This window comes from Bombus affinis, chromosome 6 (assembly GCF_024516045.1).
Source record: "Bombus affinis isolate iyBomAffi1 chromosome 6, iyBomAffi1.2, whole genome shotgun sequence".
Taxonomy (NCBI): Eukaryota; Metazoa; Arthropoda; class Insecta; order Hymenoptera; family Apidae; genus Bombus; species Bombus affinis.
Genome location: NC_066349.1, coordinates 5,914,483 through 5,939,712, shown reverse-complemented (window position 1 = coordinate 5,939,712; position 25,230 = coordinate 5,914,483). Strand labels below are relative to the sequence as shown.

Below are 25,230 nucleotides of genomic sequence, written 5' to 3'. Positions count from 1 at the left end.
TGAGAACCCTGAGTTATTGAACCCCGTTAGGATGTTGATATACGGGATCTTTCTGTTCTTTTTCTTTTTTTTTTTTTTTTTTTTATCAAAATGCGTCGATATAAAATAAACGTAAGGACGATCATTAAATGCAACTTATATATATTATATATGAAAATCATTTCTTAACGGTTTATAGTTAAACATTAATAATGTGGATTAAATTAAAATTCCGATAAAACATATCTTTTGGAAACTTCGTCTAGGATACTACAAAGACATCGCAACTCTTGGAATTCTGGCCTTCAACGATTTAAAACCACAAATGCCCTCTCTGTTCGTTACGGATTAAAATTGATCTTCTTGGTTAAGCCAATCTCCGTGTACATTGTTACTATCCAGATCGTAAACCGTCTTCAATTAGCGGAACGATGTCAAATCAAAGGCATCAAGAATTTAATTAATAAAAACGTTATTGACCTCTATTCATCTTCAATTTATCTAGAACAATCTTTACCTCATGTTCTAATTGACTTTCCATTAACTACAAAAACAGACATTAGATTTGCTTGCTGTCACTCGTCTTTCTATTTTGAAGATTCTCGGTGAATAATAAACACTTGAAACAGGCATCCGTGCAAATGAAACTGGTTCAGGCTCGTTAGTTCTTGCTGGAGCGTGCATGCCCGAGTATTTCGGGGATACACCGGCACAGCATCGATATCTCGATCGCGGTCGAATGCTTTCAAACTCGGTTCTCTTGTCTCGAAAGCTAAATCTCCTCGACTCGTAAGAGGACTAAAATAATTACTCTCCATAGAACAAACACGGTCCAAACTTGAAACGATCGATTCTATTCGATCAAATTTCTTCCAACTCATTTACAATTTCGTCGTACGTGAATGATATAACTATCGTTTTCTTAAATATAGACAGTCCGTAATATAGGATTAGGTAGTGAAAGCTTCTCTATCAAAAGCGAAAGCAGAGCTTTCACGGGTTACATACATCGCTAGAAGTAGAAAGAACCAGTAAACCTCATCTTCTGAATCCTAAAGACGACACAGATCCAGATAAACGACTACGGAACAGATGAAGGTTTTCGTTCAAAGAGGAAACGTAGAGCTCTTTAACGAGCACATTGAAACGTTATATAGTTGAGATGACCAGAGTTGATATTTGAGCGATGAGAATTTGGTCTCGTTGTTATGTGGAAAAGCGACTCTGAACGTTATGACGTATTCACAATAAAATAATCACCTACCTAATAGTAACCATAAATGTCACAATAACGATGTTTTTATTTATCAGTCGCGCTATCAATGCATTTTTGTAGAAAGTAAGCGTGAACCGATTTCGACTAGCAGACGCCACCGAATAGAGAGATGATAAATTCGTGCATTTAGCCTGGCCGTACGGAATTTAGCTGATTTTACTCTATCTTTGGGAATATCTCTAACGGCGTGAATTCGAGATAAACGGGAGACCTTGACACGTATCTCGGTATATACCTGGGGCCGGGCGGGAATCTCCCGATCCTGAAAGTAGGTCATCGAGTGCAAGGACAACGAGTCCGGGTCAGTGGGATCCGAGCGGTTAGGACCTAGTTCACGGACGCGGCAAACAATCGTTTCGCCAAATTTCCAGGACTTTCAGCCAACGGTTCGGACAGGGGGAAATAATCCTCGGTTCATCATAGAAACTTATTTTCTTTCGTTTTTCAACGGTATTCCTGTTCAATCGCCTCTTGAGAGATTTTTCGATTGTGTTCAATGGCACAAGTGCACTTCTCCTTCAAATGAGATCAATGTATATAGAATATAATAATATATAACGTTCGTATTTATCGAAAGGATTTTTGCGACGACGTATAGCAATATCAAGATTACATTTATGGTAATAAAAATGCCAAAATATATAAGCCGCGTATGATATGCAAAACTATAATATATTCGTTCTGGTATTTCGAAGATAAAATAAATCTCAGTCTAGTTTCGTCTAGAGAAGAAAAATAAAAAATAATTATCTTTGCGGCCAGTAAAGCGGTTAACTTTATCTATAGTTTGCTCAAATAACAAACAATGCTACCATATGTATCACTTTCACAGTCTAATATTCTTCTAGAGAAGATCTGATTTTTGACAAGGCAAAAATTTGATGAAATGAGATATAATCACTAGATACATTTCTCTCATTCTTATATCAAAGGCATTTTTCCTTTTTGCCTCATTCATAAATAAATAAAAAAAGACGGTGTAATAAGCTTCTGTGATAAAAATTGTGGAAACATCTCTCTCGGTGATTCTTTTCCACGGGACCGTGTAACGTTGTAAGTTGCGCGACTATATTTGAGCCGTCGATCGTTCCGGAAGAAATTTTGTCACGCAGCTTTAAATAGTCCAGTGCAACGAGAGCTCGTAAATATAAGTGTTATTAACATCGGCTGACACACGAACGTTTCAACGTATAGGGGAATTGACCCACATTTTTATGTATTTTTAGTACGACGGTGTTCATCAATGGGAACACTCGGGATTAGGCCGAAACGAAAAGAATCACCGCGAATTCGAAATTACTATATTTAGAGTGTTTCGTGGGACTTGGAACAATCCTGAATTCGTCACCCTGTCAAAAATCATAAATAATTCGTAGATCCTTGAAGCATTCGATAGCCAGGGTTCGACTATTCGGATAATAGGTCACGTTGATGCATCGAAACTTCGGATTGTCCAAGAATATACCAATATTATCGAATGTCAGTTATTGGGACATCTGAACCATCCCAAACATCCAGATACCAAAACTGTCTGTTCGTCTCTGTGTATTCAAATTCCATGTTACAGATCCTATTGCAAATTTTCCTTCGCCTCGAGAGAAACGAAGGTTTCCTGCTAGCGGTTTTAAATTAGGTCAGTTCCATTTACTTTAATTACATATTCACAGTTTACTAATAATGGAAAATTTTTATCCACACTTTTGACAGCGATAACTTATAATTCTTTGAATTTTGGCTTCGATGTTAGCGAAGTTGGAGTACCCATCGAAGAATTCGTGACCTCCTTAAAGGTGGTAGATAAGCACAACGTTTTCGTGCGTTTTATGCGTATCGATTAACCAACCACGTTAACCAGTCATGTTACAATTACGAGAACACGTTGTGGATTCCGTGACCTCACGTAACAGAAAAATGTCATTCGAAAGGTCTGGGTTTGATCGTATCGCGAATCAAAGTCACGCACATCGAACAAGTTTTTAATTGAGAAATAACAATATGTTTTTGTCCCTTGATCGATTTTGTCTTCGTCTTTCCGTTTATTTTAAATTACCAAATTATCTTGCAAGATCATTGAAACGATATAAAACAGAAAAAGAGAAAAACGAAAGAAGAATCGCTTCAAAATTTCGAATTACATAAATTAATATCGTGGCAGATGTATACATAGAGTATCAATTTCAAGATTCAATTCGCGATAATGAGGATCATAGAATAATTAAAATAGAAAATGATCGTTCCACTTCAATCGTTGATTACACTAACTAAACCTTATCGGATGGCTATCATGCATGTGTTTAACAATTCAAACAAGCTCATTCTATAATCGTAATGAGCACTTAGAGGGTATTAAAAATCTTCCAGCGCGACTGTATTCGTTTCTTCTTTTAATACTCTCGCCACATTTCGATGTTGGTTTTGCTCGATCAGAGTGCGTCGCTGGCGACGTTGAAAGGGTGGAAATACCGTGGAAAGAAAATAGAAAGAGGAAAAAAGGAGAAGGGACAAAGATGGGGAACTTATGTTTCTCGCGACCACGTATCTGGGCCGAGAGATTCCGTCGTTTCGTTTCCGTCTAAACTGGAGCAAGGTCTTCGTCAAGTCACGTTTTCCTAGGGATGCCCGATAAATTACGATGCTGCCTTTCGTTGATGACGAACTCGCGACTACAAATGATGTGGAACCATTTTTCGGCAATTATCTCTGTCATTGGTCATAATAAAATGGGAAACTTTATTCGTTTATATTTTTGGCGGAAATAGATAGCATCCTTGTGAGTCATCGGATAACTCTTGAAATTAAGAAGAAATATTGTTTCGTTGATAAGGTGGATGACTGTACTAAGTTTATGTTGCGATATTTCTATATTCAACAAGATTTCTGAAAAAGGATCCGATAAAATAAAATGACGTCATGTAAATGACGTCAGAGGTTTTAGTTCCAGTTGTTTGAAAATAAAAAATTCAAATTATTCGCAGGAAAATGTTGCAATGTTCATATGGCGAATATCAACGACTCGTCAATTTTTCGTTTCTCCTAAGCGGATGTCTTCGATGTTCGATATCAACACGATTTTCAATCTCCGTCCCTTTTTAATTAAAATGAGCTTTGGAGCTGTGTGCAAGCGACGCTAGTGCATGAATATTGTCGCGAATGTCGAACCGTAATTTCCGAATAATCTCTAGCAAGCAATGTCGCCAAAAACCACATTGTAGAAGAAAGAAAAGAACGGTTAATAAACCTAAACAAGAAGATATATAAGTTACAAATATATATAAGTTACCTAACAAACATATTAGATTAATAAGATAATAAAATAAAATAAATCTTAGTTTAGATTTTATTCGACTAATTTTATTTATAAAAATAAGAATTTACATAAACAACCGTAGTATCAAGGGTAAAGAACCAAAGATAACAGAAACTAATTTTTGACTATGAGTAATCGTGATTCTTTTTATATGAAAAGTTATCTGTGTCATATAAATATTTATGAAAAACGTATATCACGTTTTCCGTGAAAAGAACAAAGTACATTTGTTGCAACGTATTTTTTGTATATACAGAAATGTATATGTGTTAGCGACAAAACTAACAAAGAATTTGTTCTTTCTTCGCGTGGCGCAACATCGAGGAAGAGAAAGATTCTTCATTGCAACTTCGAATGAAACGCGAAAAGGAAAATCGCTCCTTCGGATCGAAGGATTTGTTTCGTTTTCCCTTCAAAAGTCGAGGAGGATGCACTCGTGCGAAACATATTCGTCTTTGAGCACCGAGTATTTGTTGTGTGGAAAAGCGCACGGGTATTCGAATTTGAACGCGATAAAAGCTACTGAAAAGACCAAAGAACATTTCGATAACGAGTTCCTTTCGTATCGATTGTATGCTGGAAGCTGACTAGTAAAATCTGATTTGTTTCATATAATTCCCGTTACTTTTATTGATCAGATTTATAAAAGATACGCAAACTAACAGTCTATAATCTATAAAAAAAACACAACAGTTCATACATTCATATATTTCAAATAAGTGACTTCGAATCAATCATTTAACGCGAAGGATAGAACATGCGTCAAGGTAATCCAGATAAAAGCTATCGGAAAAATATGCGATGTAAACAAAGAAAGTTTTATCCATACATTCAAATCGTTAAAAAAAAGCATATATATTAGCAAATGTGTATAATTTAAAAAAAAGTTAACAATTTTTAAATCTTCAGAAATCATTCGTTCTAAACCTATAAAACTTCCATAAAATACTAGGAATTTTTTATTCTCATCGCTCTCGTAATTTTAGTGTCAATAAAATTAACAATTTTCATATATTCCAAATTCTCTAAATAACGATCTCCATGACACAAAATTGTATTAAAGAGATCTTGTTCACCCTTCGACGAGCCTTATCTCTCCGAAAAAAACTTCCCTTTCAATAGAAAGCAGTAAGAAACACGAGACAAATCCAATTAGCAAAACAGTTTGAATCACGAAGAGCAACAAGTCCGGAAAGTGTCTTTGATTACTCTGGTGCATCGAGGCTAAGGGGCGAAACGCAAGCGACTGATTTTCTGAGAACATCTTATATCGTATTATCACTCGTCAACAATATCGAATTTCAGTGGATCGGTTTACGAAGGCCAGTGGCAGAATGGGAAACGCCATGGTCTGGGCATGGAAACCCGTGGACGGTGGATTTATCGCGGCGAATGGTCTCAAGGATTCAAGGGTCGATACGGTGTCAGACAATCGACCACGTCCACGGCGAGGTACGAGGGCACGTGGGCGAGTGGACTTCAGGATGGATACGGTTCAGAGACCTACGCGGACAGCGGTGAGTTCTACTTTAATCGTGCTTTTATATTGAAAGAACGCTGGTTTTTCGCTCCTTCTACGTGCATTTTGTGCATCGTACGTGGGCGGAGATATCAAGTGTGGTATATTAAAAAGGGCTGAATGGGATACGTTGTTTATATAGATCATTTCTTATTGTAATTTTTCTGTGGTACTTTATGCCGCGAAGCATGCTATTTTAAAAGCAATTCAAAGAAGGCTTGATAAATATTTGAGAGATAAATAATTAATGTAAGAAGGACTCATTATTTTAATGGGATTATTAATAATGGAATGAAGAACGAATAGAGTAGCACTACATGGCAAGTGCAAAGTTTGAAAATTATAATTTAAAAAAAATAAAAGATTAGAAAATTAATTACAATTTCTGTACAAAGTTGTACATTTTTCGAGCATGCAGGAGGCAGCGAATTATTCGTTGTCTGACTCGATACGAACAGAATCTCCCGCCGCTTGAAAGAAGTTCAGGCGAAATGCAAAATAATACGAACCATTGGAGAACGCGGTAGGGAAGGTTGACGCGTAATACGAACGAAATAAAGCTGTCAGAAACAGATCAAAGGATACGGCGTATCCTGGGTGTCGAAGCAACTCGTGGAAATCTGTGTCAACTCCAAGTGACAGGCCACGTGTCCGGGACTGATCTCGACGCGGATTAATCGGCTCGAAGCTGTCGATTCCTCGACGAACTTTGATCCCACTTAACCGATGAGAATCGCTATTCGAATTTTTTGCGTTTAATCCTGTAGTTATTAATAAGTGCTTTAATTACTAATCTGTCTGTAAGAGACGTAGTCTCTTTTTCGCACGAAATTTGGAACATTGCCAATTTGGCGATATGGCCAACACGACCATCTTTATGACTAGCTTTTCCATTGCTTTAATAATCAATAAACATAGATATTCGTTCGATTTCGTATCAAATAATTTGATATTTTATTTATTAATCTAAATTCGGCGAAGAAAATCTTTGAGATTGAAGACAAATTTCCTATGGATATTTTATACCGTCCTTTTGCTAGATGAGTGATTTATCTAAAAAATTGTCAGTTTTGAAATATTTACAGAAGTTGTTTCTACATGTCAAAAAATCGAACTGTTTATTAGGATATCAATATTATAATTATATAATAAAATATTATAGCATTTATTATATATATGTAACTCACACTACACAAGAATCTTACATGTTTCTTGATTAAGAAGGAATTTTCTTTAATTACGTCACTCTTTTATCGAAAGATGATAATGTGAAATAAATGACAACGATATTAAGATTATTATAACGATTTAAGTTCTTAATGAAGTTGTGCATGCTTGAAGAAAGACAGTAATTTCATGGGATAGAAATAAATAAGTAAACGTTCGCATTAATTAACGTCGCGTGTCGACGAGTTGCGTGCGATGATAGTGCGTGTCGCGTTACCAGCTATATATCTGGAATCCTATAATTCCAACCTTCGAAGGTATTTCCCTTCGTGGGCGTCGTGCGGTGGTTTTAAGGTCACGTGCTAACGAAATCAGACATAAACTTCCACTAATTCAACAAACACCTGACCTACAATTAATCCGAACTACCCCATTCTCAGTACTTAACTCGTTCGAAGTCGAATTTGTTCCGTTTATGTAGAGAAATGAAATAAGTGACAAGGTTTCGGAGGTGAAAAATACATGTTTTAGATTTTAGATGATTTCAGTTCTACGCAAGGAATGAAAGAATACATGTGTCATTGATTCCTAAACTAATCTGTGATGACACACTATATGCATCATATGCATAAAACTTTGCTTTAATCTTTACGTAACATCGTCTATTGCTTCGTTTCAGTAACGTATTTCCCCAGATAGCTTTTTTAAAATATGTTTTTAATACTAGCTGATAATAAAAATTTCTTTTAGAAACCTGTGTTATTGGCTGTTTTTATCAGTAATGCGTCACCGACTTCAAACAGATTAAGCCTTATATTCCATCTCTATGCTTTCTTTCATACGTCATTGCGCCGATTAATCTCGTGATACGAGTATCTTTCCGCAAAAGAATCGTAATTTCAATGCGACTCTGATCCCTCGAGAGGAAATCGGGATTTCCATTCGCTCGACTTGTCAATCGAAATTTCTCCGGTGTCCCCGAGGCAATTTTAACCTTATTCATAGACCAGGGTGAGAAAACAGCAAACAGCACGGGATGATGTGTGAGAAAAGACACGAAAGCGACGTGGAAACGGTGCGAAGTCACAGTTGGAATAAAAATCAGAGTTCCTTTCCGCGTTTCCGACGGGTTTGTTTAATATCCATCGTGTAGCATTTCTGCAATCCATAGTGCAAAGTGACGGTCAGTGGTCCACAACGGATCGTAAAGCAACTTTTAGATTGGCCGCGATAAAATCGTGTGACTCATACTCCAACTATTTTCCCTGGCCGTTATAGTATTTCGAGCGAGTCCACGAATCGACCCCGATTTGCGTACGCACACGTACGGGAAACACTGTCGTGACTCTAGAAAAGGAAAAGAAATAAATCCAGGCGATCTATAGCTGTAGGAAAGACGAGCGTCGTCGACGATGTGGATATGAGCTAGCGAGTGGGAAGGAAAAAGTGTCAGAGGGATAGCGTGTCATCGATTTTATGTAACCTATGTTAGTGAAACGTGAAATTTGGACGTTCACCTCTCGAGTATAATATATGACTCGCTAGGAGAGTCGATAGTGCGTTTTTTATCTTGTATCGATAAAATGTCAAGTCGTCGTTTGGTCGTGTAACGTATCGTATAAGGAAGTGTTATCACAAAGTTTCGGGTTAGGTTTGCTGTGTTAATAGAAAATAGAGGTTCAAAGGAAATGATTAAGTAACTAAACGAAGTACAAAATTTTAAAAATGGAATGACAAATAGACTCTAGATGTCTATGCAAATTCGTAGCTTTATGAGTAACTCCGATAAAAAAAAAAGTTTCACCCTGTAAATCAATATTTTGTGTATTTTTGTGTATCATGTACTTTCTGTACATTCTTGCGGCCAAAAATTTCCAATAAATACATAAACATCCGTAGTCTAATTATAAGTCACGGTGAATCATATTCACTCAACATCGATGAAAATTTATCCTTGAAAAACGTTGAATTCGACACTCTAACTTATTTTTATACACTTTGAAGACATTAAATAGACACGTATGAAACATTTTTGTCAGTTTGGTATTCTATATGGTAATATCGGCAATATTATACTTTTTCTATAAAATTGTTTTTAATATTAAACTTTTACTCGATAAAATAACACTTCGTGGAAAAGTATTTAATACTTGTTCTAAATAATCGATAGGAACCACGCATAATGTATCCACACTCCGATCGAAATAAAATGGAACCATGTTAAGTATTATTTTGGTTGACCTCGTGTTCGGAACGAATGAAAGCTACTATAGAAAGGATTTGGACAAATCGATACCACCAAGCAACTCCCCGTGCCAATGATTCCATCATTTTAGAATCTCCAGACTTGGAAACAACGAAAACAATGTTGCCTTCGATGATCATTTTCTTCCTTTTAATCGCTCCACGGAGATAACTTCGTTATTTTTATTTTATTCGATCAACAAAATCCATCATCCTCTTGTACCACTGTCTGACCTTCGGCCCTCGTCGTAAGAGAAGGATCGCCAGCGTGAAATAAACGAGTAAATTGCGATTGATCGAATCTTCTGTTCCAATATGTCGTCGATCGGCACATCTGTTTTTTCATCCCGTCCTTCGATCAACCCCTATCCATCTATAGAAACTATTTTCACGGTGGTGGAGAACAAAATATTCGTCTATATCAAGAAAAAGGAAAGAAACATAAAAATATTATATAAGGCATGGTACAAAAAATTCGAAAATATTTTATGGAATTTTTTCATTTAAGGCACCGAGACACCGAGAAAACCTAGTTTCAAAAAAAAAAAGGTTTTACTAATAATATTAATTCAATTGAGAACTTTGATAAACGCATAGTTTTTACGTATTGTTTGAAAACCAAGACCAAGTTAATTACAAATGAACATTTAACAGATCATACCATGTTTTTCCTTTTATTTGTGAATATTGCTCGATCAGTGACAAAATATTAATTTCGATTCTAACGAGAATTTCATAATAATATTGTTCGATAGGATTTGATGAAACGTTACTAAAACGGATAACCGAATGTTGGAAGGAAATTGTTGCGCTACTTAGAGGGTATTACATTGTTGGCTTAATATTCAGGAATCGATCGATAGTGATACAAAGCATCGACATACTGTTCAGGATTACTCCTGAAAATAATGATACCCGTGGATAACGAACTACGAAATTACATGGGGAAACCATCGCGAAATCTTGGATCAACTTTTACCAGATATAATTACAATCTCGAAGGAAGATCCGTATTCGTTAACAAACACATAATGAAATATATGACAGACAATTTTCAAAAATTCTTAGATAACAAAACCCTTCAATCACAAAACATATCTTTTGCTTACTCAAACTGTTGAACAATTGAGCTAAATTAGTTGCTCTTTTTAGTTGAAATGCTTTGTTTAACATTTTTCAATTTTCAAGATATCTTGAAATATTAAGAATTCTCCAGATTTGTCATCTTTCTGATCGTTTAAAGTCAGCGACAAGAATAATCGGCGATACTTGCGCGACTTTTCTGTAACTATCAGTAAAGAAAATCGTAAAAAGGAATAGTCGGTTGCTCCACTTTTTAATCACCCTGTATATTAATTTCACTTCGAACGTGAACGGAAGAACGGAAGAATGAAAACAATCGCGGCAAGGGAAGAACAATAAGACCGAGTTCGAAAGAAAAACAAGAACTAGAAAGAAGGAACGATGGAAAGAAGCAATTTGGAAGGAAGAGATGAAATATCGGGGCGTGAGGGAAAAGTAGAGAAGAAGGCACGGCGAGAGTCGTGAAAGGGTGAAAATGAGAAAAGAAGGGAAACGAGAAAATATGAGGATTTAGAAAAGAGGCGAGGGAGCTGAGACAGAAGTTGGAGGGAGAGAAAGGAACGCGCCAGTGGTGCGGATAAGTTTTATTGCGTTTCATTTCGCCTGCCGCACTTGAGCGCTTTATTTAGAGCCAAACGAGCCAGCTGCCCGCGTTTTCTGATCTCACGGCGCCCTCCTGTCAAGGAAGAAACGCGGACGATGATGTATGCTCGCCCTGTAAAATCATTACTTAACCCATTAGCCGCCGAACAGTGAAATAACGTGTGTAAGTTGTGTAAGTGCAATCTCAGTAAGGAATACCTATACATATTTAAGCCTTTAACTTACTCATAATGTATCTTTACTTTTCGCTAAGTGTACGTTTGCAATAAACGGCTTGTAATTATTATTACATCTTCAGATTGGTTTTAAATTCTATCGTTGTATCATCCATGATAATCGTGTACCATTATAGTACGAATGAAAATTCAAAAAGTTTCGTATAAACATATAATACATTCATACAAATTTTCTATGAATAATATTTATGAATAATATACTAGAATGTTCTATAAATATTGAAAATTGTCACTGTATTTCTGCCAAAATTAGGTAAAAAAGGACGCTGTTTCGTCTGCTTAATGGATTAAGAATTACTCGAGCAACCAATGTCGTAATTCTTATGAGAATTCACGCGAGAAACATCGTGATTGCGTTCATCTTCTGGACGTTCCTCTTCTCGTGGATGTTTCTTCTGCCTGTCATACATTCGAGAAAGTTTCTTAGCCATGCATGACAAGGGGCGTACAAAAGGTGACACGTTTTTGAAAATTATATTACGCAAGCAGTCTGATCTAAAAAAAAACGTTTCTGTGTTTTCCGGGCTCGTCAAAGAAACGCTAAACGATGTTGTACGCGCCGTTCGAACCTTTTGGATTTTCTTTTTTCTTGTCCTGTTTATTTTCATTACAGTTACACGCCATGCGGTATTTCGAGTGATTAAAGGGACTTTCGTGGAACAGCTTCTGGAGCAAAGTTACTAGCAACAAGTTTAAGACCATCAGTTTTGATGACTTATCTTTCCAGCATGACTGGCGAACATGTCTAAATGTCGGGGAAAATGCTTTTGTAACCGTAAGATTTTAAAACAGGAAGCTAATGTTCCTAACATTGTAAAGATCAGTAGAAACTACATTAATCGAATATTTTTTATTACTTTTCATTAATTAACAATAATGAAATCAATACATATTTTTTATGGTTTTACGAAGAGGATATACTGCGCTAAAAGAAGACCAGTTTCACAATCCACAAAAATTTTCTTGAAACATTGCAAGTCTTTTCGTTTGTTGAAATAAGAGCAAGAGGGAGACAGAAAAATTCACAGTAACAGAGAATGAGCCAAGGATAATGCCGGTAGAACCAATAATCTAGAGATCATTACCGATTGTCGTTACGATAAGAACATACGAGACAAACGTAAATGTAGCTGGAAGATTTAAAAGGACGTGTTCGCTTTGTGCCTGTTGTCTCGTTTACGACACCATTGAAGCTAACGTAGCTCGTAAACCAAGGAAACTGAACTGCTGGATCGTTGCACGGAATACGAAATGCCCGGTGAACATTTTAAATTCCATCGAAACACGTTTAATTAGCACGTGCACCAATGTCTCGTGACGTCTCACGGAATCAACGAGCCGAGAAAACTCATCGTGCGACCAATTCCGGCCGAATGATCGTGCTATTTTCGCGTGTACTGCACGCACGTCCGAGATGACGTGACTGTGCCAGGCTGCTTCTTATTCGAGTCGCGTCGCGAATACGATGCTTTGTAGGCGAAATTCTCGAAATTGACGATCGGCGTGCCGCTTTTGGCAATTAGGAATCATGGATGCGTAGGTGGAGCTTTGTGACGACTTCCCTTCGTTACAGTAGTACACCGTTTCCCTTTTAAATAGAGGAATCTGGTGTGAATAATTCTTTAATTTTAGAAATTTTAGGTAATTCCAGTATGGTTGGTCCATAGCTTTTGACAATCAACTGAGTCAACGATTATTCTTGCGTATGGGAAAATTCATTACAGTTTCGGTGCATTGAAATGTTATTTTCAAATCGAGAACAGCGGAACAATTTTTAGCGGATCTTCGAGATTTATATCTAACTTGAATATGAATGGTTCTATCTAGAATTTTTTAGACGATTCAGCTGATTGACATATCTACAGCTCCTGACGATTGAAAAATATAGAAAATGAAAGAAAGACAGGTTAAAATTAGACAAGGAAAATTTAGAATAAATTTTACTCGACCGAACCGAAGACAATTAACCGGCCATCCATCCCATAGGTCCATACCTGTTACAAGCTCGCTATTTTCCTGCGCTTTGGTCCTCGTTCGTGCGCATAACCAAATTAACGGTTGAATAACTGTCTCTCTTTCTCTATCCATCTCTTTTCGTAACCATTCGAACGTTTAGATCCGCGAACCGTTCGAATGATTGATTACACGCCCGAGGATTGCTGACTTAAAAGATCATTAAAAGATCGATGGAAATCTGCGATGCAGCTGTGCAATGTAACACAAAAACACGCGCAAACACCGAGAAAATACGTCACGGTATATTCCAAATACACGTGCGCGTGTAACACGAAAATCTCAGCCAAGTTTGGCCTCGGAAAAGGTGCTGAATTACCAGAGGAAGATACGCAGAAAGTTTCTATTCTGCGTGCTGATACGGCCGATAACAATAGAAGCAGTTGTTTCTACTTTTGGATCTTTCTTCCACAATGCACCGGATCAAACCTTTTCACAGTTTATACGTAGCTTCATCCGATTAAACGAGATATAGCAGGTTTACGGAAGATCGCGAATATTCTGACGAAGTAGGAAATAATTTTATTGTAAATAAATAAAGAATTATTAAAATAATGATTAATACGAATTTCTGTGGATGTTTGTCGTTGATAGAAATTCATAATTATATGAAAACAAGTAAAAAAAGAGGAATATGAATAGAGTTTTGTTTCATCTATGGATTTAATATTATAACGAAAATATTACACTCTGAATGCTTCATATACTTTTTAATATTCTGCGCATACCTTCAAATTTGTCGGAAATGCGTAAAAATCCTCAATCTAAATATTAGTATTTCTTGAAATTCACGCTTTCAAAGTCGTTGATTACAAAGCCACGAAGCAAAATAAGTAGAATGAAGAAAATAATTCCACGTCGAATTGTATCCAAGCACCAGCTGTGTAAAGGCGCGTGCATAGAGTGTGAAATGTGGAAGCGCATGTGTGTGCAAACCGCGTGGAGAAGGACAAGATCGTGCAAATATCATGATTATACTTACCATAGCATCCGTTAGACGTGCTCCACCTTTAAAGCAATCCATGCAGACCGCGTTGATTCACCCTCCTGTTTGAACCTTTTGATTGTTGATCAATGCTATCGATCATTTTCTCGAGTATTGAATAATTGCACGATATTACGATGTTAAAAGAGAACGTGAGGGGAAAAAAGATCAAGCAAATGAACGAGGTCTTTCACGTTTCTCGACCGGATCCCAACAATATTTCTTTCTTCTTTTCTAATGGAAGAAAAGGAAAACGAAACTAAAGAAAGATCACTGAATAAAAATTCAATAGACGAAGAAGTCTAGAGGGTGTCCAATTTACATAACAATTTGCACAGGGAATTAATTCGAGAAGGTTCTGTTGTCCCTTTACACGTGGGACCAGCAGTCGTGGAAACCGTATGAACGGAAGAAGCGCGGTTCGCGTTAAAAGGTGATTTCTCGCCGAGATAAAACGCCAGTGATTTGTTTCGTCTGCCTCTCTCTCTCTCTCTCCCGCCTCCGTGATAACGGTGGAAATTAATCAAAGAGCAACGTTTACAAGCGATTACGATATAACCAGTAGGATTTCATAAGCGAAAATGAGAAAAAAGCATATTTAATGGAAACGAAAGAAAGAAAGTGCAGAAAAATCAGACATATACAGAGTGTTAAAAAAGATATACATGTAGTGTGAATTTGAATATCAAAGCAATGAAGAAAATTTATGTAGTAATAAATGACATTTAATATCTACCAATCTAATAATTTTACGCTAGAAATACATCGATAGCCGTATAGAATGATAATGGATATCTAGAATTGTCTTGATGTCTAAAATCACACCACATAAATGTTACCTACTTTTTTTAGCGCATTGTAGAAGAGCATTTTTTCACGCACCGATTACCGAGATACCTTTCCTGTTTTTTGTATACGATTCTTATCGCCTCTCGTTGAAACCGTGAGAGCTCTCACAGAGATTATCCCGTAATCAGCGAAGTTAGGAGTGGAGAATGGCAAGAGAAACGATCCTACAAGTCTTTTAGTAAAGAAAACACGGTGATGCGAAGACGGCTTGATTTCACGGTGCTGGAAAAGCGATTTTGAATGAACTACCCCGGCCATTCGCGTGCGCTCGTTGTTTCTTATTTTCAGAAACAGACGATTCACAGCGAACAAGAGACGTCTTGTCTTTTCAAGATTAAAGGAAACGAAATAGAGTTTTTTCGCTCGTGATTCTTTCTTTGGTCGAACGAGATCCATCGGAGTTTCCTCGGTAAAGTAACAAGTTGAGCAGAAACAAAGGAAGTAGAATAGGATCTTAGTCGGGTACAGAGAAACACAAGACGTTTCCGCGGCCAGAACCGGGAATGCGAAACGATACATATCGATGATTCGATAAACATCCAAGTTTCTATCTTTGAACGGCGATATAACTTGATTAACCGACATGCACCGATGTTAAAATATCGAGCTTGTATCCCTAAAACGAGCCCAGAACAAAGGAATTTTACGATGGCGCTTAAAACTTTCCTCCCTTTCATTACGCTCGTAATATCTAACGGGCGAGGATTTGGATAAGGAAAACACAATCTTCGTGCGGGACGGAATTCTAATTTCTTCAGATTGATAATAATCAATTCGGAAATTTATCTGAGAGCAGAGTTACGATGTTAAATATTAAAGAGGAAATAGGTCCAGTATACAGAATGTTTCGGTAATCGTGAAATTGTGTCTTACCAGGAACTCGTTTTACAAATTGAAATGTAAGCAAAACCAGTAAATAAACGGAAATTTTATCTAAAGAGGCATAAAATTAATATCTACCGCTGATATGTACTTAGATAGCACAGAAACTGATAAGAAATCAATATTAGGTATGATATTAACGTTACTTGTAGACAGGGTGTGGCCTGTATCGAAATCTGTATTCGTCTATGACGTAGTTAAGTACAGGTATATTCAAAGAATATTCTTAACATTCGACCTTTTCGAAAATAAAGTCTCATGTAAGAATTTTCCATTTATTTTTTAACTTTCATTTTCCAGAACCATCCTCATCTTGATTGTACCTCGATTATTTGCACACCCTGTATAGTAAGATTTCCAACACACGAAACAACGCGAAACACAATCTTTTAGTTAAGAATAAGGGGGGGAAAGGTTCGATTAATTAAAGTTCGTGTACTTCAGGGACACGATTCATTACGCGAGGATCACGATCACAGACTGACCGAATATCTCGTAAGCATTCCCTCGTTTCCCGTAGTTCATAAATATTGAACGACTGCTGCTGCACACCCTCGAACAAGAACGTCGTTCGTTTAAATAATGGATGCTTGCTCGACGTTACGAAAGAGGGAAAGTCAAAGATACGAAGAAACGAGTGTCTCTCTTGTAAGAGAGCTTGGTTTCCGTGATGTTCGCGTGATGAATGCGAATTTCTGCGTCTAACGAATTAAGCCCAGCGTCTGGTTCTGATCGATCTACCTATCGAGAAATTATTTCGGGTCGTTCGACCTGGGATTCTTTTTCTGCTTACTTATCGCCCCTCGATCAAAGGTATCTTTTAGTATTTTCAGAGCTGTTATACGATTAAAATAATATTGTTAGTAATATTTTTCAAGCGAGCTTATTTGACGAAAAATTGTAAGATTATATTATATAGATTAAAGAAACCTATAACTTGTTAATTCATTAACATTGATATTTAATAGTGATACTAATTTATATATATAATTACAATAATTACAGTATAATTATATATAAGTTATATATAATAATTACAGTTACAATTACGATAATTCATTAATTATATTGTAAAATAAAGATTGATCTGGATGTTTCTTTCGGACAATTAACTTCCAGGCTTTCGATACCTCGATAACTCGATACCTATAAGCTACGCGTTCAATCGTGTCTGATCATTGACGTCTTGTTCCACTGGCGCTGAGCGAAATCTTTACGAATAAATATGATCTGAAGAATCGTTTTGAAACCGGTTTCGTATTGTTGGATATAAACAGAATAGGAAAGAGGAAAGTACGAGGAGCAACAACTAGATATATATCGGACAAGAGTAAGATACTTTTAAGTTTAATTTATTCGATGTCTGGACGAATAACGGCGCCCGCCGTGGAATATTTATCGAGTGTTTTCTATTTTCATATCGAACCTCGAGCGATATAGACCGACTCAAAAAAAGTATTTAGATACTTTCATAGGTGTATTATGTGTATTTTAGAAAACATTTTGAGAGAAATTTCATTAGTACCATAACGAAACATAATTATCATGATTATGTTGGCAAAAACATATATAGCAAACATAAAATCATTTACGATAATGTTCGCACATCGTATTTGCGTTCCCTTTGCGACCGACTTCGTTCGTGGCGTATTTAGTCTCAAATTAGCATAGCTATGTCAATTGGGCGGATCCAAAAGTCGACGTGAAAAATGCTTGTCGTGCGGAATAAATGTACCCACTGTGGGGCCGATAAGCGTCATCAGGACGCCTTGAAACACGAGGAACTGCGTCGTGGAGATTTATCGTCGCCAGAATGTATCAGTGGCCTGCTGGTGTTTAATTACCATCCTTAATTAACGGTCGACGCGAGGAATTCACGGAAGATGAAACGACACTATGGGACACCCGGTCGCCCGAGTGAAATTTACTTCATCATTTCTCGTCGTTTTGAAAACATTTCTAATTACCATTCCTTTTTTTAGATTCTTTCCTTTCTTTTGTGTTATTAATGTCATTGGGCTTAAAACAATTCGATAATGTTCATTCCGAATTGTATAGCAAATACAATTATATTAAAAGAAATATACGTTGCACACGTTGCAACATTTCAGCGCATGATTCGCGGCTCGTAAAAGATTCATTAACGGCACTGCAACGGTATTTATATTCTCATTCGCAATAATTTGTAAAGTAGTACGGTGATTAAGGCTAGAAAAAGTAGAATGGATAATAAATAGCTCTGAGAAGATCAGGACACCGTGTCGTAAATTAATACATCGTTTATTTTTTGTGAGCGTTAATAATACACTTTTTTATTCGTGTAGCATGGCAGATTTTAAACGAGAATGAAAAATCCGCTACGGCTCCGTCGGATTCCTCGTTGAGCATTAGTTACCGGCTACGTTATTCTGATCGCAACGCGCACGTCATTTGGCAACACGAGTGATACCGCGGTACTCGTACAACAATGTTATAAATTTACGTCACGAGAATTACATAAATATTTACGCGTTCCTTAGATTATCGGGACGTGTATGACGGTCTAATAATAATATCGATACGTTCTAATAACGGTTTACCTCGATTCCCCCATTAAAGAATCCCGTACCGGTTGCAAATTGTGACTAGAAACGGCGAGAAACCATCGGAAGCTGCCAGCCAGCGTTCATTTTTATTTTCAACACAAACTTTCGTCAATGAACGCGCGCCGGAGCCATCGCTAAAATTAGAAACAATGTATTTCATGGCTGTCGATCGGCCGTCGGGCGCAAAGTATTTAAAAATCTTATCGTTTCGAAGAAGCCTTAATGGTAGCCAACCAGAGATATTTTCGTTCGTTTTATTTTCTAACGTTTATAGAACGTTTACAGTGACAGAAGACATGGCCATGTACGCGTGGCTGATTTTATAGACTCTCCTCTACGCATATAACGTACGGTATAGTTTAACGTTATATACAAGTCTCTCTCGTGTTTGCCAGCGAACCGAGCTTCCGTGGTAACCTCTTATTACAAAATTCCCTATCTCACGAAGAAACGAGAGCTCGAAATAACAATTCTCTCAAGCAATAACCAGCAAACGTCGTTCAACGCTTGCCAACAGAATTCTAAACAGAAGCTTCCCTTGTCTTTTATATCTTCCTTTACACCATTCTCGTTTCCGATCGTCCGTTCTTCGCGGTCAAAGAAACGCTGACGAAGTTTAAGACTTCGAACTCTGGGAGATCCATCAAAATTCCGGCTGTTTCAAAGAAAATCAAACAAAATACGATTAGCCGACTCGGCGCGAAGCAGCTAGATCGTGCGTTTGGCATATTCCTTCCACCTTGATCTCCCCACCAGCGGTCACTTCTACCCCCAGACCTGACCGTTTTAAGCTTCTTGATCGAGTTAAGGCACTCTCCAAACGCCATTCCATTTCTCTCGTGGCACGTGGCCGACGCATTTATTTATAAATACCAATGCTACCGCACACAGCTGTCCGTGATTGTACGCGTTTGTATAACTGGACTAGAACAACGTGTGTATGTATGTGTGAAGATTATGCGTAAGCTCAGGATGCTCGATCTTTGTCATATAAGAAGAAGAAGACCGGGTTGACTCGCTATCAATTCACAAACGTTCACGTTGCTAATAGAGTTCTTGAACCTACCACGCCCCGTCAATATATCGCGCGCGACTTTCACCAAGCTTTGACCTTCTGTCGCGACTTCAAACGTACTCCCAAGAAAACTTTAAGGCAGGTCGAATATTCGTAGAATGTCATGAACGTCCCGTGTTCGAGCGCCGTCGAGGAACAGCGCGAAGAAATTACGAGGGGTCCCCGCACGGTGTTTAGCAAGTATATATGAAAATGCTTCTATATTTGACGAGAGAAATCTCTGGCATTTTAAATAGGAACGGCACGTTTGTTGGTCAGAGTCGATTATACTCACGGAAGTGTTAATGTTGCAGCGACAAATGGCGAACGACCGATCGGTGTAAACACTTGTTGCGAATCGATTGTTCCGTGCCGCGCTCGTTAATCGCGTTCGCGTAACGAATTTGACTCTTGAAATTCGAGTTTCGTTCCGCGATATTCGAGTTTTCAGCGGGATTTTGTAACATTCGATGCGACAGTGATCGTTCAATTTGTCTAGGTAAATCCTAGTTTTCACAAATCTTTCTATTTTCTATTGTAACGTACCGATGGAATTAACACAGTATACATTTAAATTATCTGTTAAATTAATTACCATCAATATGGAGTAGATTTACCGTAATACATTAGGGATTGATAGTTTTAGCAATCAAAAGTGGACTCTCATAATATTGTAATTAAGCTATATCCTGCAAAAAAATGAGTATACCGATACTTTCTAACGACAATGTATACCTAGAAATAGTCCCTCGTTAGGCAAAGCTCAATGCTCGCCAAACGACCCTCGAGATCCATCGAAGAGGAAACGATGACAGAAGAACAACGGATCTGTCCGTCAGTTACAACCCCCGGAGGACTTAGCCGACTCACGATGCAATTAGCCATCGTCGCAGGAGGAGCTCGTTTGCGCGACGAAGTCGAGCCATTCATCGAGGGCAGTTCGGCTGCCTCGTCCCGGTTCACAAAGAAGGGAACGATTCACGCGTGGATAACGAAAGCTCGTATCCGCTTTTTCTTCCTTTGTTCTGTGTAGTTTTTCTCTAGTGAGCGTGTCGCAACCCTTCGATGCTCGCACGGCGTGCAAAGCCTCTCCCGTTTAACATCATAACGGCGGATTGCCTGTCGTTGATAAAACAGGCGTCACCTACTTTGTAAACTGCCGTCATTTCCGTTTTTCGAACGCCTTGCGTCACGGTTTGTTGCGTGCCCGTGCGAAAGTAATCGTCCACCCGAGGAGAGTATGTCCGTTACAGTTTTAGACGCGGCTCCTTTTTATGCGGACAATCTTCTATTTTTTTTTTTTCCTCCGCCGCTTTACGCCTCCGCCTCCCTCGCATAATAGCTCACACGACTACACATGCGCTCTGTCGTCGTACTTAATTAATAGGTTTCAAATAGACTGACCTTCCTTCCGATACACGATTCACCGCGATAACGTCGGTAGATGGAAATAACCGAGATTCGATGGTCTAATTTTGCTTTTATTTGGCCGCTTCTCGATCGCCTAACGGCTACGAACCGCCAACGGTGAATAGTTTCGAATAAATACAGCCGTACGCGAGTCGAATGATTTAGCGCCTATCGAGGAAGCAGACCATATGGGACTATTTCCACTAATCTATCGTGCGAAATGTAGCGTAGGATTTTTGAAAAATTTTAACGATTATATAGAAATGGCAGCGATTTGAGGAAAAACGAATCAACCATAAACGTTACGAAAATATCAAATAATCGAGATATAAGAAACAATTAATAACGAGCTATTTCCACCTTATTTATAGAAAATATCATTCAATTACATCAGGTCTGAGTAATTGTATAATTTGATATTTCTGATACCAAATAAAACTAAAAGAGTAGTCGAAGATACGAAAGTCAAGACTTGTTAGAATTCCATGAAAGCTTGAAACACGACTGCGAGAACGTATGAAAAAGCGAGGTCAGGTACAAAATCCGATCTGACAATCGGGGCTAGGTATGAAATAGCGTTGTACGTTCAGGTATCGTTCGAAAGAAACAAACAGATGAGAACGACAGGCTTGTGGGGTGGTTAGTGACGATCTGGTGGAGGCTGCGGACCGAAATACACTCGCATGGCCAATTCTTACTAGCACAGACGCGATTTTCATTGCACGTGCAACCAACCACCATCTTAGATGGTGGCCGCGCTATTTCAGGCGGGCCAGGCAGTGCCATGTAGCGAAACAGGATCGTACACCGACTTTTGTTTACCCGTAGACAACGAAATCTCTTCGAAGAATCTCGTTTTTATCGTAATATCCATCACGATCGTGTAAATCGCTATCGATACATGGCCGAATATAATGTTCGTCTGTTGGGCGAACTGGCATCAATTTTTAATAATTTTGAGGTTGAAAATAAAGAGAGCGAGGTTCGAGAATGGAAAAAAGGCAGACCACTGGCGATCAATTTTTCAGCGGCGAAATTCACCGATGATTATTTTAGCGCGAGATACCCGGCCGTTCCCTATCATGCCTGTGTCGAATGAAAGTTTGCGTGGCTCGATGGCCGCGATACTTCATGCACGACAGATATAAGCCAGAAAGGGTCTTCACCCTCGTAATCTATACGGAACAGGTTGGAACTCTCCTGCTCGCATGAGGAAACCGAGTAAATAGAGAACACGCTCGTAGTTGGAACTGTTGGAAGTCGTTTGATAAATAGAGGAACGACCCCGTAGTAAACGTTTTTAGGGACAATCAACCGGCGAACACCGACGCGTGTTTTAACCTTACACGCGCCTACGCGGTCACGTGCCTCTCAGCGCCAATTAAATCGCAGGCAGTTTGCCCTCCATAGATATCGCGAAATATGGGGTAATGTTTGGGTAACAAAAATAACATTCCACCGCTAAAAGGATAAAATCAGAAGTTCTGTAATCGCGTGTATGAAGTTGTATTTATCGCGAACGAATTTTTTTAAATATAAACGTCGGAGCTTCTTTACGTTAGAACTACCTGGGCAATCCAAATGACCAATAGACCATCTTCTTGGGCAATTGACACATAAGGTTGAATGGTAAATTGAATAAATTGCGTGGTAAGTTTTAGTTCTAGTTTTGTGATATTAGCTACGTTTGAAATGATAATTATAATGGTTCTTAAGGAATTTCAATCTTCTTATATTAATAAAATAAAGAAAAATTTAATAATAATTCAAGTATTTATTTACCTATATATCCTAGAGACTTCTGAATTCGTGATTGTTGATAGAAATTTTGTAGATTTACAATGCTATACTTTTGAGAATTTGAATGATTCTTTTATGAAGAATATAAATAAAGCTTGTTTTTTACATCATAATTTTTACATTATATTTATTCGTAAACCTTGTACCAAGGTTGAACTACGGACGAAGAAACGACCTTATCCTTGAAGACCACGCGAGAACGAAACAAACTTAGCCTAATCGAAGAAAACGACACGGATAATGCCTTAAACGAGAGAAGCTCGAGTCGAAACGACAAAGTGGAATAACGGAAAAGCACGAAATTCGACGCTGCTCGAGTTCCATGAAGTGGAGCAAGCGTGTCGTGAAGAGAGGCGAGGGAAAAGCAGACTCGACGGAAATTCAATAACCAGTAAAAGTTTCCGTAACGGAGAGAACGAACGAACAATCTTTCTTTCTTTTTCTGTCTCACCTGCGAAAGATACAAGCGGCTACTAGATGAAACATTGTGAAATTAGAACCTCGACAATAATTAATATAGGTCGTTGTTTAAAAATGACCAATCAATTAAATAGAATCCTCAATAATTAATATGTTGTCCTTTTCTTTACAATTTCGTATTTTTACTACTTGCTTGTATATTTGTATAATATTTTAATTTAACGGGCAAAGTTTCTCACCATGTAAGTCATGAAAGTCGTGTCTCGTAACAGCGTCAGTGAAATTTCAAAATGTTTTATACTCAACTCAATCAAATTCAATTAAAAGAAATTTGTGATCTCTACCGTACTACTACGATAAACAATATTTTTTCCACTCGTTCAACCGTAAAAATATCACTTTTCCACGACGAATTCTTCTGCATCGTGAATATTGCAATATTCGCGTAAAAATCGTCGACAGAAGGGCACGTTGACGGGACTTTTTGTCCCGAGGCGTTTCCAACAGACGAACAAGAGTTGACCCGAATAGCTGAAACGGTCCACGAAACGTCTCTCGTTGCTACGAGCGATTTTAATCTCGGTCCCGTTGGGATTTCGCAGGACCTGTGCTTAGGATAGGAATATCACGGAAGAAGGCAAGCTAATTTCCATAATTGTGTTAGAATTCGAAATGACGAATGGTCACGATGTTCCTCGGGATAGAGTAAACCTTCTTTGGATTTCCAACTGGGACAAAGGGTAACTAGCTGGAGACGAAGTACGTTTACCGGAGAAGTATAAATGAAATTTGATTAGGGTTGCTTAACGGTCTCTGAAAGTCTGTGAAGTTACAATTCGAATAGCGTAGTTGCGACGGTATTCCGATAAGATTACACGAATTGTTCCATGCAGTTTCGAGATTGATTTACGACAAATTGTCGCAGATATACTCCTACTAGTGTTAAAATTCTTATATACAAATATTAGAACGTTTCTTTGATTTTATATAAGATAAGAAATTGGTTCAAGGGAATGATCAATAATTAGTTAGAATCTTGCGTTTATATGAGATAATGATTTAAAACTTTTCGAAAATCCATTGTAACTGATAATGCTACAGAGATTGATACTATAAAAAGCACAATAATGGACTAGCAGTCATATGTTAGCTTTCACAATTGCCTGGCCTTATTGAAAAAATGTTAAACGAATTAGATATGAAAGTTAAAGAAAAGCTTGAAACACATTATATGTACAAGTGGAACTTCAAATATTTTTATCCACCGTATAGAAAATAATTACGAACGTAATCAGTTCTAGATAATCTTATCTATACATTTGTATTGTGCAGAATATATTTTTGATATTCTTCGTTACGATAGGAAAGTACTCTAAATTTCTAGAACTCTAAGTCACCTTACGTATTAATAAAACGACTTACGAAAAGACTGGTACATACCAAGAAAATCGGCAATTTTAGGGTATTCGCAAAGATTACTTCTATAAATAAACTACTTTCTAAAATTGGAATATTATTAGTCCTAATAATATTTAACAAAAAGAATCGCATAAGCCGAAAATTGTTCCAACCTTCTTTTAATAGTAAGAAATATATATGTACATAAACAATAATTTATTAGAAATTCTCAAAACTTAAGAATTATTGCCTAAATTTTAAAACGTCAAAGATTTCCCCATTGCTAAATAATCAAATTGTTAATAAACAGATTGAGCATCTTTGTGCATTTCAAGGATATTAATAGAAATATAAATTTGTATAAACGTCCACAACATCTATTAATAGGTTCCTATTTCAGACTGTCTATCCTCACAAATA

The 25,230-nt window shown here is 37.6% G+C and overlaps 2 protein-coding genes across 2 annotated transcripts in view; one reads left to right on the top strand and one right to left on the bottom strand.

Moving 5' to 3' along the window:
- LOC126917309 (junctophilin-1-like) overlaps positions 1 to 25,230 on the top strand; it is a 45,754-nt gene that overhangs the window by 6,749 nt on the left and 13,775 nt on the right. The window contains exon 3 of the mRNA XM_050724055.1: positions 5,868 to 6,079. Coding sequence (XP_050580012.1) covers positions 5,868 to 6,079 — 212 coding nt within the window. The remainder of the gene's footprint in view (positions 1 to 5,867; positions 6,080 to 25,230) is intronic.
- Positions 1 to 25,230, bottom strand: part of LOC126917337 (uncharacterized) — a 52,268-nt gene that overhangs the window by 14,560 nt on the left and 12,478 nt on the right. The gene's annotated exons all lie outside the window — the stretch shown is intronic.